The sequence below is a fragment of the Clinocottus analis genome, unplaced genomic scaffold (assembly GCF_023055335.1).
Source record: "Clinocottus analis isolate CAN_PGR_092001 unplaced genomic scaffold, fCliAna1.0.p SCAF_3, whole genome shotgun sequence".
NCBI classification, from domain to species: domain Eukaryota; kingdom Metazoa; phylum Chordata; class Actinopteri; order Perciformes; family Cottidae; genus Clinocottus; species Clinocottus analis.
Window position 1 is genome coordinate 5,177,605 of NW_027176042.1, and position 14,002 is coordinate 5,191,606.

Genomic DNA, 14,002 nt, shown 5'->3' on the forward strand with positions numbered 1-14,002 from the left:
CGACTTTTGCACGCTCACCTATTAAATACGTTATAATAGAAGTCATATCTGGTGCCATTTGCGATATATTCCCTCAAAAAGACAAACCTATCTCATAGTTATTTTTGCTAAAGTCTGTCCCAATCTATAAACAAATGATCTGCATAAATACAACAATAAATCATATAAAAAGAACACATTGTAATTAAGTCATAACCACAGTCAATCAGATTATATTTATTTAAATGTGCCTACTGGCAGTAGTATACAAATTAACATATACTTATAATACTGTACTGTATCTATGTATATATGTACTGTATACGTATCATGTACTATATATGTGTATAATTATGCTGATTATATAGTTTGAATATGTGTATAGGCTGATCAGTATGTATTATTCATAATCAGATATTCAATCAATTGAAGTGAAAATACATTGTGTGTGATTCTCTCTATTCTTAACATAAGTCCCTCATCATTTTCTACAATAATGATATGTATGGTGTACTTATAACACTGCCATTTAAATTAATTATGAGTGCTTTCAACACATCCATGCGTTTCTTAAGCGCTGAATAAACGTTATGAACAGCACGGCACGTAACGGCAGTTCTGATGTTCTCCGCATCGCCGACACTGAACATGTACCACTCGCAAATTAGCGCAAGGCTGTGATCCACTCTGTGATCCACTCTGTGATCCAGTCTGCATACTGAATGTGAAACAGTATGTGACACAGCCAATGCTCGCTGGCGCCGTGTGGTATTTGATGTATGGAAGTCATCATGATGTGAGGACGGATCTTGGCAATCTGGAAGAACTTTCTCCCTATAAAACTAATATAACTAATATAGCTCCTTCATCAATGAGGAAAGGAGTTTGCTTTTGTGTCCGGTGGGAGTGGCCAGTTTATCCAGTGCATTTATTTAAGCCTGCGCTGGAGCAGGTTAAGGGATTTCGCTGTGTCGCTATGGTGATTTTTCAAAACTTACTTTGAGGAACCGAAAGGTATGACATGCGTCATCTTATACTGACAATTATCCGGTTAACGTAAGCCAGGTACAAGTAATAGAGCCCAGGACTATTTGGTAAATGGACTATACAGACTATTAGTTTTATAGTCTTCCGATCAAGGTGTCAATTTCCCATTAGGACTATCTCACCACAGGAGCAGACACGGCAAATTGGGGTTAAGCGTCTTGCCACACATTGACATGGACTAGAGGAGCAGGGGATCAAACCGCCAATCCTTTGATTGAAGGACGACCCCACACTATACCACTGAGTCACAGTCACAGCCATTTGTAATTAGAAAAATGTTAAATATTTTGATTTCCCTTTTTTATAATGAGAGCAAGGAAGTTATTGGTCAACATGTTCAGTTCTTGGCTATACTTTGAATTGTTATGTGCACATTGGAAAATAAACAGTATAATACAAATGCTGATGGTAAATCACACTGAGAGCTTATCTCATGACGTTGATTCACACGAGACTGGAGGTGTGGAAGCAGCATGCAGCGGTCGTGTTTGTCATCACAGCACATTTGGTATTCATTAGCTGTGTGGCTGAACGACCAATCTTAACACTGACTGCTGGATGTGATGTTCACAATCTTGTGTATAAATTAGTGTCACTCTAGGTTTACGTACCCAATGCAATAAAGCTGTTCTCTGTGACTAATGAGATTATTCCAACACATCTGCCATGTGACTTCAGACAGAATTTAAACCAAAAAGGGTCTCTCAGGGCTAGGTGGCCTGTTCCAGATTCAATTCCCTCATTCTTTTTGAAGTCATAATGCTTTCTGTTTAAAACACTCCAAGATTGTTACCATATACTTTCTAGAGCTTTTTATTCACATAACACACAAGTTATGATGGTGTCACTGTCTGTTACTCTCTCTTCTCTCGTCCTTTTTTTCCTTTAAACAACCTGTTTGCGCTTACTATTACATTCACTAATTTGGAACATAAATTCCAAATGTGAACTATAATCTAAAGTCAGATAGACATGTAATATTGTCTCTTATTTCTTAAGAGGTTAATTATGAATATGTATCTTATCTTTTTTATATTTATCTTGTTGTATCTTGTTTTCTAAATGTATAAACCCCTGGATTTCAATAGTTTCAGAGATTCAAGATTTCTGATCACGTTCAAAACTTTCTTGACATTCAGAGCGTCCATATATGTCCATATAATCCATATTTAAACCTCGGCCCTTACTTTCTATTGAGGGCTCGGCTGGTTAAACACAAAGATTGATGATACCAGGTTAATATTATTGTATAATTGATTTCTATGTATTTTTTGCTTTCCTTTGGAGAAAAATAGTGGGTTACTGATTTAATCAAATGTGTGCTTTAAATTGTGTCACAATATGTTTGTTGCATTTGTTTTATGGACAACCTTAACATTTGTTTTCTTATGTTACAATCTGATAGAACCAACTGCAGGCGAAGATTTCCCGTGTGTGAGTAAACAAACTGTGGTGGCAGGCAGTCCAAAACAGCAGACCTCGCTCTGAACGACAACAACAAACGTCATTTAAAGAGAGATGGCCGTGTCACGTGGTCATGTCCGCTTCCTGTTTACCGCCTGATGCACCTTTCTACTGTAGTACACATATTGCAACACCACTCTCCACTGCTGGGGCTTTCGTCTACAACAACAAACGCAGCATTGCGTTCCTGCAGCCACAAGATTGACTGTTGTACAACTTTAACTCGTCTATCGCCATGGTCTTGGTTACTATGAAGACGTGACATTGAGGAAACGTGCGCAGGCCAGGACAGATCCTGGAGATTTCCTGATTCCAGCTCACCGGAGTTCAGGTCGAGGGTTGCTGGGAGGCGTGCCTCAATTCACCCGATGCTCCAAACGCAAACTAAACAGTGGTTATGTGGATAACTACAAAGGTCTGAATTGATTCTATACGGGTGGTTTGAGTTTGTGGAAACCAACAACCTCCGCTTGGTAAACTAACGTATTAGCTAGTCGTGCTAATTCTGGTAGCTCTTGTCACCGTGCTGTGCGGTCTGGCTTGCGGGTTGCGTTTCGGAAGTGGAGCAGCTCGTCGGTGCCCTGAATTCAGGAAGAGTCCCCGGCTCTGGCCCCCTCAAGCGGGCAGTCAGGAATAAGCTGCCTGGGAAGGGATGGCCTGGTCGGTCTTCCCGTTCCAAAGGACAAAGCTCTGCGGTGTTTGAGGGCGGTCGAGTTCGACTGGAGGCCACCACTGCGGGTCGAGGCGCTATGATGGCCGCCTCTCCCATCTCGGCCGGCGGCTATACGGCCTCCGGGCTGTCGGCCAGAAAGAGCGAGGAAATAGCGGATTTGATAGATTTGTTTTCCAAGATGCAGTACAGAGCAAAGGAAGCCACTCCTCGGGTAGGTTTGGGGGTCGTCATTCAGTGTGTTTTAGCTACTTGACAGTCTGTCATCGTCTCTTGTGTTAGCGATAAGTCGAACTGCCTTGCGGAATCACTGAAATTAAAGTTTTCCAAAACAACATATACTGTTATTTAGTTATTTATTGCACCTTAACAACTTTACGGAACCCATGCTTTAGTCGGCATACATCTGATCCACAAAAGCTGCCCGTATTATTCCTACATTTACAGTGTTTTCATGTACTGTCTTCAACCTCGGACCAATGCTCATGCATGTTTGTGTTGCTGCTGTAAACCCCTCTGCTCTACTTAGCGTCATATACTTCGTCCATATCTTAAACGGAAGAGAATTTAATGAAGCCCTGCATTGTTAATTGTATTTATAGTTATGGTCTACATATTCGGTTATGAAATGACACTGAAATGACTTCAGTGTGCTCAATCAACAATATTTCAATAGATGGATCTAAGTATTTAAGGTCCTGAATGCCATACTTGAATAGTGTTAACGCATTGACTGTGCGTAGTAACACAGTGGATGGTTAAGGCACACTCACTTGATTGGTGTGGGAGTATGCATAAGTTTGACACCATCTGCCACGAATCGGCTTGATCTGCTTTAAGAGTTTGTGTGAATATTTTTTGGGATGAGCCCACTAAATAGCATGGCTGCTGACGGTATCCTGTTTGGTCATTGTAATCAGTCATCAAGCTACAAGTGTAAAGGGAACACTCATTTTGATTGCCACCTGATAAATCAGTGCCTAATCAGATAATGCAATAGTAAGGAATCTAGTTTGGTTTACCACATAGTTTGATTCATTTCCAAGTTCTGTCCTTTTCCGCATTCAAAATCTAGTTTTGTTTTCGGCTGCTTGCGTAACTTTTTGTTTTTGCTTCTCTTCAGGTGGAGGCAATAGAGAAACGGTGCCTGGAGTTATTTGCCAGAGACTACAAGTACAGTATCATCCACAACTCCAATGGAGAAGTGTGTGGCCATTATCCGCGGCAGATTGTTTTTCTGGAGTACGAATGCACGGACGTTGCGAGAGACAGGTACCCTGTCCGCCACTTCAGTCCAGCCACCGTTGTCCGATACAAAGTTCAGTCCACTCGGTTACCAATTTCCCCTCTTGTTTGTTTAAATTGCTCCTCTCATCATGCTCATCTTACTGGGGGTTAGGGGGCAAAGGTCAGCCTCGATCTACAGGCTTCTCTGTTCGCATCTTGGCAGCAGTGGGGGTGAGGCGACTGTTTCGTCGCAATGCAGCTGGAAATAGGAAATGCTTTTTAGTGATTCAGTAGGTCGGTATTTCATAATCAAGGTGAACTATCTTCCACTTTTCTGCTGGAAATGGAAGATGTGCGTTAAGACAGGAAACCCGCTATTCACCACTAAAACTCTCATATACTGTATTAAAAAAATACCTCATGAGCTCAGGCCATTTGATAGTCTGTCTTGCAGTTTCCACGATTCAAGGTATTAAACTGGAGGAATAACTTTTAAATTATTCAAAGCATCACCAGAGACGATAATAATAAACATATTTGCAAAGTACTTTATAGGAAGTGTTTATATCTGTGACATGTAGTGACATGTAAATCTTGGAGAAGCTGTACATTTCTTCATCATCATGTGCTCAGGCGGTTCACTTTGGACAGTGGTGATGACAAATCAAAAACATAGAAACGCTAATGTGGACACACATTGTTTTCACACAAAAGCGTTGGTTATCTTCTACAATCATGAGATCTTTTTAAATGGACCCTGCACTGTATGCCTTCAAATAATCATTCCAGTGTCAACAGCAGGCTGGCATTTCATTTTTATCAGTTAATGTAATGAAATAATTAGCGGTTGGCCCCCACTTAATAGTGAATGATGGTCTCAGAAGATTAGCACAGTTGATAGCTGTCAGCAGTGTTCACTTATTGCTCTATAATAGTATTCTCTCGACATTAAAGCGATGAAGTGGACTGATGGATGGAGAACGTCTGTGTGTTTGCAGGTTTGAGAGCACAGTGCAGATCGGTAAACTGCAAGACCTAGTGAACCGGAGTAAGCTGGCTCGCTGCAGAGGGAGGTTTGTCTGTCCGGTCATCCTCTACAACGGCAAGGTACCGCTGCTCCTTTTTGTTTGCTTTCTGTGTTTCCAACATTCCTAATGTCTCCAAGTGGCGACAAATATTCAATAAATGGATTTGTTTTCAACTATAAATGATTTGGCAAAAACTTTGATAATGGGTTAATCAGTTTGAATACATTTCTAAGAGGGGAGGGGATGTCAACTTGGGCTTAAGGAAAACATTAACGGACATTTTATAGACCAAACAACTCATCGATTAAACCAAAAAACCCTCTAGCGATTAGACAACAACTGTTAACTAGTGCAGTGCCGGTTTTGGTGTTGCCGTTCAGAGCCTTGCATGTTGAGTCCAGGGATAAGAGTGCGGTTGTAATGTTGTTGTGTCCAGCAGCCCCGCTGTTGACCCCCATGCTTGACCCCGCCTGCAGAACCCCGAAGCTCCGCCCCTGCGGCTGCACAGAGTGCTGACACAAATTTTCTTGATAATAAACATGTCCAAAAATGCACCAAATTTGACACGCCTGTAGGTCATTAGCAATACACCCACCAGTCGCTTAATGGGCCAGAACGCAACTGCAGGCCTATGATGTGTGCGGATGCCTTCAAAACCAGATAAAACAACGGGCTGCTTTGGCAACCAAATAGAAAACGCAGACAAGAGTATAAATCCACCTGAGGAATGTCACATTTCGTGAGAACAAGTTGTTTTTGAGGCGAAGAGAGGTCAAAGCGATGCAATGTTTAACAGGCTGCAGTGCCGCTTAGTGCATTCAATGTTGTGTACCAGTAGTAGCTCATCGGTCACACAAATATCAGGTCTTTTTTTTGTCGTGAGGACAATTTCTCTTGAAGTAGGAGTGTTTAACATTAACTCGATGAGAGTCCATGGCAAGACCATTAACACAGTCAGTACTTTTACTGGTTACAAATGTGTTTCCAGTATAACATTAGCATTGCAACCAGGGCTGAAGCTAGAGCATCAAATACCTCCCCGTTCGCTTGGGCTGGTTAGGCGACAAAATACTACTTCTTGTAACAACATGCCAGTGTGAGCAGCAAGACAACCGTCTGATCCAATATTCTTTCTCACATATTGCAGCATATTTGCCGGTCATCCACTCTTGCGGGATGGGGAGAGCTGTATGGACGCACAGGCTACAACTACATCTTCTCAGGTACACGCACACGCGCACACGCACACACACACAGAGGGATGGGTGTAAAGCAAGTCATTTCCAATGCAGTAGCCTAAGTAACTAATTTTAATGGAAAGGCTAACTATAACTTGCCCTCCTGTTGATTTCAACACAGATTGGTTGTTCACAATGTAGCGTTATCAGGAACATTGTCTGTTGTCGCTCGGCATTAAATCTTTAGCCTCGAATTGCTCAAGAAGTATCAGGTCTTGTGACACACACAGACACATTTAGCCCAAACAGGGGAAGTTGCAGCCATTTCTTTTTCCATGGGATGTTACACTTCCTTGTTTTCTCTCTGACTTGTCAATAGTTGCAGCAGTTGTCAAGACAGCTGTAAAATTTTTCCTATCGAGGCTCAGTTTTCAGCCTCTAAACGACTAGTGAGCCGCATTCAGAAGTACAACAAATATGAAGGACTCTGTCTTACTGGCACGTAGTGTTATATCAACAATATACCAAACACTCTGATTGTCTTGTCTCTGACATTTAGAAGTGTAAAACACTGTGTTAAGACATTGAAGCTGGAGTTAGCTTGAGTAAAATACTAGTTACAGTTTTAATGTATAAATGTAATGTATACTGCCTGGCCAAAAAAAAGTCACCATCAAAAAAAAGGTCACACACTAATATTTTGTTGGACCGAGTATCACTGTGGCATTGTTTTGATAAGCTTCTGCAATGTCAAAAGATTTTTTTTCCATCGAGTGTTGCATTAATTTCTCACCAAGATCTTGTATTTATGATTTTAGACTCTGACCGCTGCGCAAAGCCTTTTCCAGCACATCCCAAAGTTTTTCAATGGGGTTAGGGTCTGGACTTTGTGTGAAAATGATGTCTCATGCTCCCTGAACCACTTTTTCACAATTTGAGCCCGATGAATCCTGACATTGTCATCTTGGAAGATGCCCGTGCCCGTGTCGTTGCTGAACCTGGTTGTTGCTAAACCTAGACCTGACCAACTGCAGCAACCCCAGATCATAGCACTGCCCCCACAGGCTTGTACAGTAGGCGGTAGTAGTTAAATCCAAGTGGTGACTTTTTTTTGGGCCGGGCAGTGTATTACTACCTGCTTCAGTTCTTAAACCACTGTATCTCAGTATGATGCGATATCTCTGAAAATAAGTGTGCCAGAGATTCAGACCCGTGTCTAAATGTATCTAGACAATGAAGTGCAAAAGAAAAATTATTATTCAAAAATGTCTGTAAAAAAATAAAACAATCCCTGCTTCAACTTTGACTCATTGTGCAAAACGAAATCCTAACATCTGTTGACAAACTAATTGGAACTTTTGTAATTGGTCCATACGAGTAGTGCTCGAGGATGAGTCTGTTTAGTGCAAAAGCGTTAAAGACGCACACATTCAGGTGCTAGTGAGACTTGCGACTGGATAAAAAGGCACCTCTATTATTCAGCTTGTGTCATTTGAGAGTCTGACAAAGTTGTTGACTCAAATCGGTCTGGAAAATAAGGATCTGTGGATGTTATGTAGATCTACTGAAGATAATTAGTATTTTTCAAAGACGGGCTCGGGACCAACAGGAGATACATTAGTAGATATTATCATTTTCTTTTAAATTGTTTTTATCTGTATATGCAGTACACCGTCCAACCACATGGGGGAGCCTGAATGTTCATATTGTCTCGATGCATGGTGTCTACTGATGAAAAGTGCATATAAAACTAGCATTCTTGTTAATTGTAACTTTGGTCTCATCTTCTTTAAACCAGTTTAAGCCTGACTGTCTCAAAACTGTAAGATGTAATATAATGATTAACAGAGTTTGAGTTCTTGTCATTATTCCGGCATCGAGTGAAGATCTTCATCTTGTGCGCTTCCTCTTTTTCAAGGGGGCAACGAGGAGTCTGAGGAGGTTCAAGGGGATGACAGTGCAGTCAGGTAATCAAATGTGTTCCCACTCAAACTGATGTAGGGGATTTCCTCTTCATGGCTGCAGGCCGCGTTGTCACTCACTGGAGAACGCAGCGAATAATCACACACACACACACACACACACTCACACTTATCCCCCCCCCCCTGTTCCCTCCTCCTCAGGAACGGGGACTCCCAGCTCTTTGACAAGGTTCGAGGCCTTGACATTAAGCTGCTACGTTACCTCTCGGTTCGCTACATCTGTGACCTGATGGTGGAGAACAAGAAGGTTAAGTTTGGCCTAAAGTAAGGAACAGCAGGAACTAGTTCATCCACAGCCTGCATCTCTGTTATCTAGGTCAGTGTTCCCCAACTACCAGGCCGCCCACGGCCCAGTACCGGTCGCAGAGAAAGAATGAATGTAAAAAAAGGTTTATTTTGAAAAAGACGTGCATACGTCCATCTGCGCGTAAAACTTAAGTCTGTTTCCACTTGATGTTCTGGATTAAATCAAGGCAGAGTATCCTTGAAATCACCAAAAAAGCTCTGAAAACCCTGCCTCCATTTTCAGTATCCTGTCTTTGTGAAGCGGGTTTAAATTAAGCAGTAGACTGGACGTAAAGGTCTAATTTACAAAGTTAACAGGACATCACACCGAGGCGGACTGGCATGTAGCAGAGAAACAAGCTCAGAGCTCCCACTAATTCGGCGTAATGGTGAGTTGTATCTTTATGCAATTTATAATTGTTTTTTGCCGGTCGTATCATTTTATTACGTCATATGTATTACGTCGTATTTATCACCCACACCGTGAACGCCAGTCCGTAAAAATACCATCTGACACGAATCCCGTCTGTGGCGCAAACAAGGTTGGGGACCGCTGACCTAGGTCACCGTTTCCATTGGACTTTGTTAGAAGAAACCTCATGGGAGGCATCTCACTGGTTACCTGGTAACCTGGGAAGGCTTGAGATTGGGTTTTTATTTGGTCTGTGTTTACATAGCTTGGTAATAAATGTATTTTAGGGGCTAAACCGCTGTAGTATTTGATTGTGGCTGTTTGTTTAAAAGTGGAACAGCTCTGCTGTTGCTTAAAGTTACTACAAGGAACTTATAAACTCTGATTGTAAACAATACAATCAGAGAGGAAATTGTTTATTTCGATGTAGTTGTTTTTAATGTTATTAGAGCCACTTGTATGATTCCTTTGAAATCGTACGAAAACCGTGCAGGTTCACCAGAAACTCTTTCAGCTCAGACTCCAGCGGGGCCTCCAGCAGAAGGAGGGAAGGGAGAACCAGAATTGAGTGGGCCAAACAGTCAGACACTGCTGCAGCAAAATGAGAAGTTTTCTAACCTAATGGGACTCTTGTGTTTGGAAACTACCACTTTTGTCCACAAGGGCCGCCAAAATCAACACAAAATAAAAGTTCCATGTAGTAACTTCAACCACAGATTTTTGACAAAAAATGCTCCTTGAAGTATCAATAGACCTGTGAACAATGCATGCGTGACAAACTAAATAAGGGTGTAAGAGATGTAGCGGTCAATAGTTATACTATTTAGGAGTATTGTATTTCTGAACTGCAAGAACAAAATAACAATTGCCATAGTCAGTGTTTCTCCGTGTGTTAAAAAATGTTGCATATTAAAAAGAATGCGCCCAATGTATTGCGTCTGTCTCTGCAGTGTGACATCATCTGAGAAGGCGGACAAGGTCCAACGCTATGCAGACTTCACCTTGCTCTCCGTGCCTTACCCAGGTAAACTTTCAATGGGAACTTGTCTGTCACTTCACTCAAGCTGGGGCCAATACATTGGACCAACGTTGTTTATGCGCAGCTTTTGTCTCCCGGCAGATATGTAGACCAGAGCTGTCCTGAAACGGCAGCTAAACATAGTTTCTATTTAGTTGTTTTGACAAACAGAGGGCGATCATTAAGCCCAAAAAACTAAACAAGCAAGATAAAACAAAAAAAAAATTAGATCGGTATTTATGCTTTCTAGCCACTAATCTCTGATAATGCGAAGTCATGGAACAAAATAAATCTCTGTTAAAATTGACAAGTGAAAATCTAGTAACGCTAGCGTGCTAACAGCTAACGTATGGAGGTTCAATTTAGTTAGTTTATGATGCGTTTAGGCTCAGTTTTACTATTAAGTTCTAAAATTAGTATTGGCAGAAGGTCAATTATAATGTTATCATAATGTGTTTAAGCGTAATCTGGTAAAGTTGTCAGAAGGAGATGTTTTTACAACAACATATAGATTATTGAAGATGAATTATGATTCATGATGAGACGATTATAGTACTTAAAATTACTAAAGACAAGATTTGTTGTAATGTATTTCTTATCATTTGAATTGTGTGTTTTTTACGATGAAAAACTTCAGAGCAGTTGAAATAATTCTGGAAATGGTTTTATGATTTGTGCACACCAACGGATGACTTCCATGTAGTTTGCTTGTAGCAGGACCACAAAGTAAAACTGTAAACTGTTTATTACTTTGTTAATTTTGAAGATAAGGGTAACATTATGTTTATACAAGTGTGTGAATATGTTTTTTTCTTTGCCACTTCAGGATGTGAGTTTTTTAAGGACTACAAAGACAGAGACTACACAGCTGAGGGTCTGGTGTTCAACTGGAATCAGGTTGAGAGACTTTCTGTTCATTCCGTCATTCAACGGTTGCTCCGCTCTGTTGTATCAATCTGACGACACTGTCTCCCCTTCAACAGGACTACGTGGATGCTCCTTTGACAATCCCCATGTGCTTTACTCAGAACTTGAATATTGACTGGACTCGATACCAGGTTAGCGCTCTTGAACACATTACAGCGGCACTGCTTTCACTTTAAAGGCGATTCATGTTGATGCGCGAGCGCTGCCCCAGCCTCGCCGACTGGCAGCGTAACGAAGTGAGTCTGACGTAAAGCACGTATTGTTCTGTAGCTTCTGTTCTCAACAAGCAGCGGTGCTGCCGCGAGCCGCTTCACACGCGCTCACAGGCGGGCAAATACACTACAAGTACCGGCAGGTTCCGCCCATTGGAAGCCTGCGTTTTGGAGGAATGTCTCTTAAAGATGAGGGTGTAAACCTGGAGACTTGTCTATGATTTCAAACTTGGTTAAATACACAGCCGAACAAGCTGGTACAGGATACACTGCATGATACAGACGAATGTGGTGAAAGATGATTAGTGATGCTGTCATCTCTTTTTTTTTTTTGTACCAACAGTATTACTCTTACGTGTGTGTTTTTGTGTGTGTCAGTCGTGGGACCTGGTGGAGCAGACGCAGAACTACCTGAAGCTGTTGCTCCACATCATCAACAGTGATGGTAGGTTGTGTTTGTGAGAGCAGCAGAAGAACATGTTGGTTAAGGGTTGTGGGGCATTAAAGTTAGAATATTGGAGAGCTCTGCCACTGATGACATAATTTATCCGATTGTTTTCTTTTATTGATGGCTAATGTAGACACTGAAAAGTTAAAGGAAGACCTAACCCATAAAATGATTCTTTAATTTCTTGAGGAAAACCAAGAAAAGAAAACTTGGAGAAAATGTCTGGATTAAACTATCATTTTAGTCTAATTTAATTAGTTGAATGTTCGCTACTTCCCAAACCCGTTACTATTTAAAACGCCGCCGCATAAACATTCTCACACTTGCACAGGTGAACTACTCGTCCGTGTGAGTCAAAAGTGCTTAAATTAGTCGTTTTTTTAAAAAGGTGAGTAACCTTTCTGAATTCATCACAGCTATAATGGCAACATTAAACAAAACCAATGCAGAAGCATCCACCGAAGTATTAAGAGAAGCAAAAGAAAAGGCATTTAAACCTTTTTAAAGCTAGAAGAACTCAAATTTAACACTCACACATTCCAGTCCTGCAATTCATGTGACTTCATAGTCATTTAACCCTGTGAACTACAGACGGGTTTGAAAAGCATGTTTCCTTACGACACCGTTTATAGCTGCCAGACGCTGTAAAAACAGACAATAGTTTCTTTCCGACGGTCCTTGACCACATCATGTGTGGCGAAAACGTCCGCCAGGAGAAACAACTAAATCGACGCTTAAAGTTGAAGACTTTATATTTATAAATTAAAACCTTTTAAAAGGTTAAAAGACAACCCGCTTCACCCACGGGGCCACAGCCTCCCACCTTTGCACTGTCCACATCCTGTCAACGCATTCAATTCTGTCGTCCTCTGAAGCCCTGAATGACTCAGCTGAGACCAACACTCATGTGACAAAAACTCTGTGAACCATCGACTGAACTGAGAAGAAAGGAGAAAGAAAACTCAGCTTGTGTTTTTGTTTTTCTTTTAATGGCGTAAGAACTGTGTTATACTGACTGCACAAGAGGCATGTTGGAGTTATCTCTTCCTTTCACCATGACTATGCCGTCTCCATAGAGGTGCAGAACTTATACATTGCTGTGAAACAAGAGGCCCTGCAGAGTAAAATGTGACCCCAATACCATTCATGTGACTTCATATTTATTTAAAGCTGCTCTATTCCAAATGTTTCTATTAACATTGATTTAATTACAAGCCCAATTTTAACCAGAGTTGCTGTTGACCTCGCTGGTGGTGTTGTGTGTCGTTTTAGATGAGAGTGGCCTCCTGGTGCACTGCATATCAGGCTGGGACCGAACACCTCTGTTTGTGTCCCTCCTCAGGCTTTCCCTGTGGGCAGTAAGTTCCAACCTTTTTCTTTTTTCAGCCTGCCCTCCTTCATATTCATTAGTGAATCCAGTAGTTCTCCTTCACTCCCCTGTACATACATCCAATTTACCACTTCAAACACACGTTTGGATTAGCCTCCGTGTTCATTGCCTTTTATTAAAAATAGAAGCTGCATGTTATGAATATGTAATATGTTTGATCATGCTAGGAGCTGCTGGTGGACCACACACACATGGAGCTTTTTAGATGGAATAAGTAATGCATGACATCCTGTGGATGATCGGCCCGTGCCATTTCATCAAACACGGGCTGTTTTGACTCATTCTCCTCGTGTATTCTTTCTCAGGACGGCGCCGTGCACGCCAGCCTGGAGCCGGCCGAGATCCTGTACCTGACCATCGCTTACGACTGGTTCCTCTTCGGGTAAAAAAAATCACACTCGCACACATCATCACTCGTCACCATTTCATGAACGCGGTGAGCTCACGGCGCATTACCCGCCATGAATACTTTAGAGGTGCACTCGCTGCTTCTCTGTGGTTTGAGACGCACCGTGTTTATCTGCGACGCATAATTGAGAAGTGACTGGAGGGGAGAGGAAGGCTGGGACCACATGAGACAAGTAGTGCGACACTGGTTTCGCTCTTGACCGCCTCTTTTCTTCTCTCTGTCTCTCTCTCTCTCTCTCTCGCTCCCTCTTCTTCTCACTTTAAGTGTTCTCATTCATAATTACCAAAGTCAGTTTTTACTTGTCCTTCTACAAATTGTTTTATTTA

The 14,002-nt window shown here is 41.6% G+C and overlaps 1 protein-coding gene across 2 annotated transcripts in view; it reads left to right on the plus strand.

The window, feature by feature from the left end:
* The first annotated feature begins 2,504 nt into the window (after window positions 1-2,504).
* Window positions 2,505-14,002, plus strand: part of mtmr14 (myotubularin related protein 14) — an 18,171-nt gene continuing 6,673 nt past the window's right edge. Inside the window, exons 1-12 of one of the 2 annotated variants that reach the window (XM_068594137.1) lie at window positions 2,505-2,905; window positions 4,284-4,432; window positions 5,386-5,494; window positions 6,563-6,638; window positions 8,512-8,560; window positions 8,717-8,839; window positions 10,223-10,296; window positions 11,117-11,187; window positions 11,274-11,348; window positions 11,808-11,874; window positions 13,150-13,235; window positions 13,573-13,649. In XM_068594137.1, coding sequence (XP_068450238.1) covers window positions 2,888-2,905; window positions 4,284-4,432; window positions 5,386-5,494; window positions 6,563-6,638; window positions 8,512-8,560; window positions 8,717-8,839; window positions 10,223-10,296; window positions 11,117-11,187; window positions 11,274-11,348; window positions 11,808-11,874; window positions 13,150-13,235; window positions 13,573-13,649 — 974 coding nt within the window. In that variant the 5' untranslated portion in view covers window positions 2,505-2,887. Of the gene's footprint in view, window positions 3,375-4,283; window positions 4,433-5,385; window positions 5,495-6,562; window positions 6,639-8,511; window positions 8,561-8,716; window positions 8,840-10,222; window positions 10,297-11,116; window positions 11,188-11,273; window positions 11,349-11,807; window positions 11,875-13,149; window positions 13,236-13,572; window positions 13,650-14,002 lie in introns of both variants that reach the window. The other variant, XM_068594136.1, reaches the window with a different exon arrangement.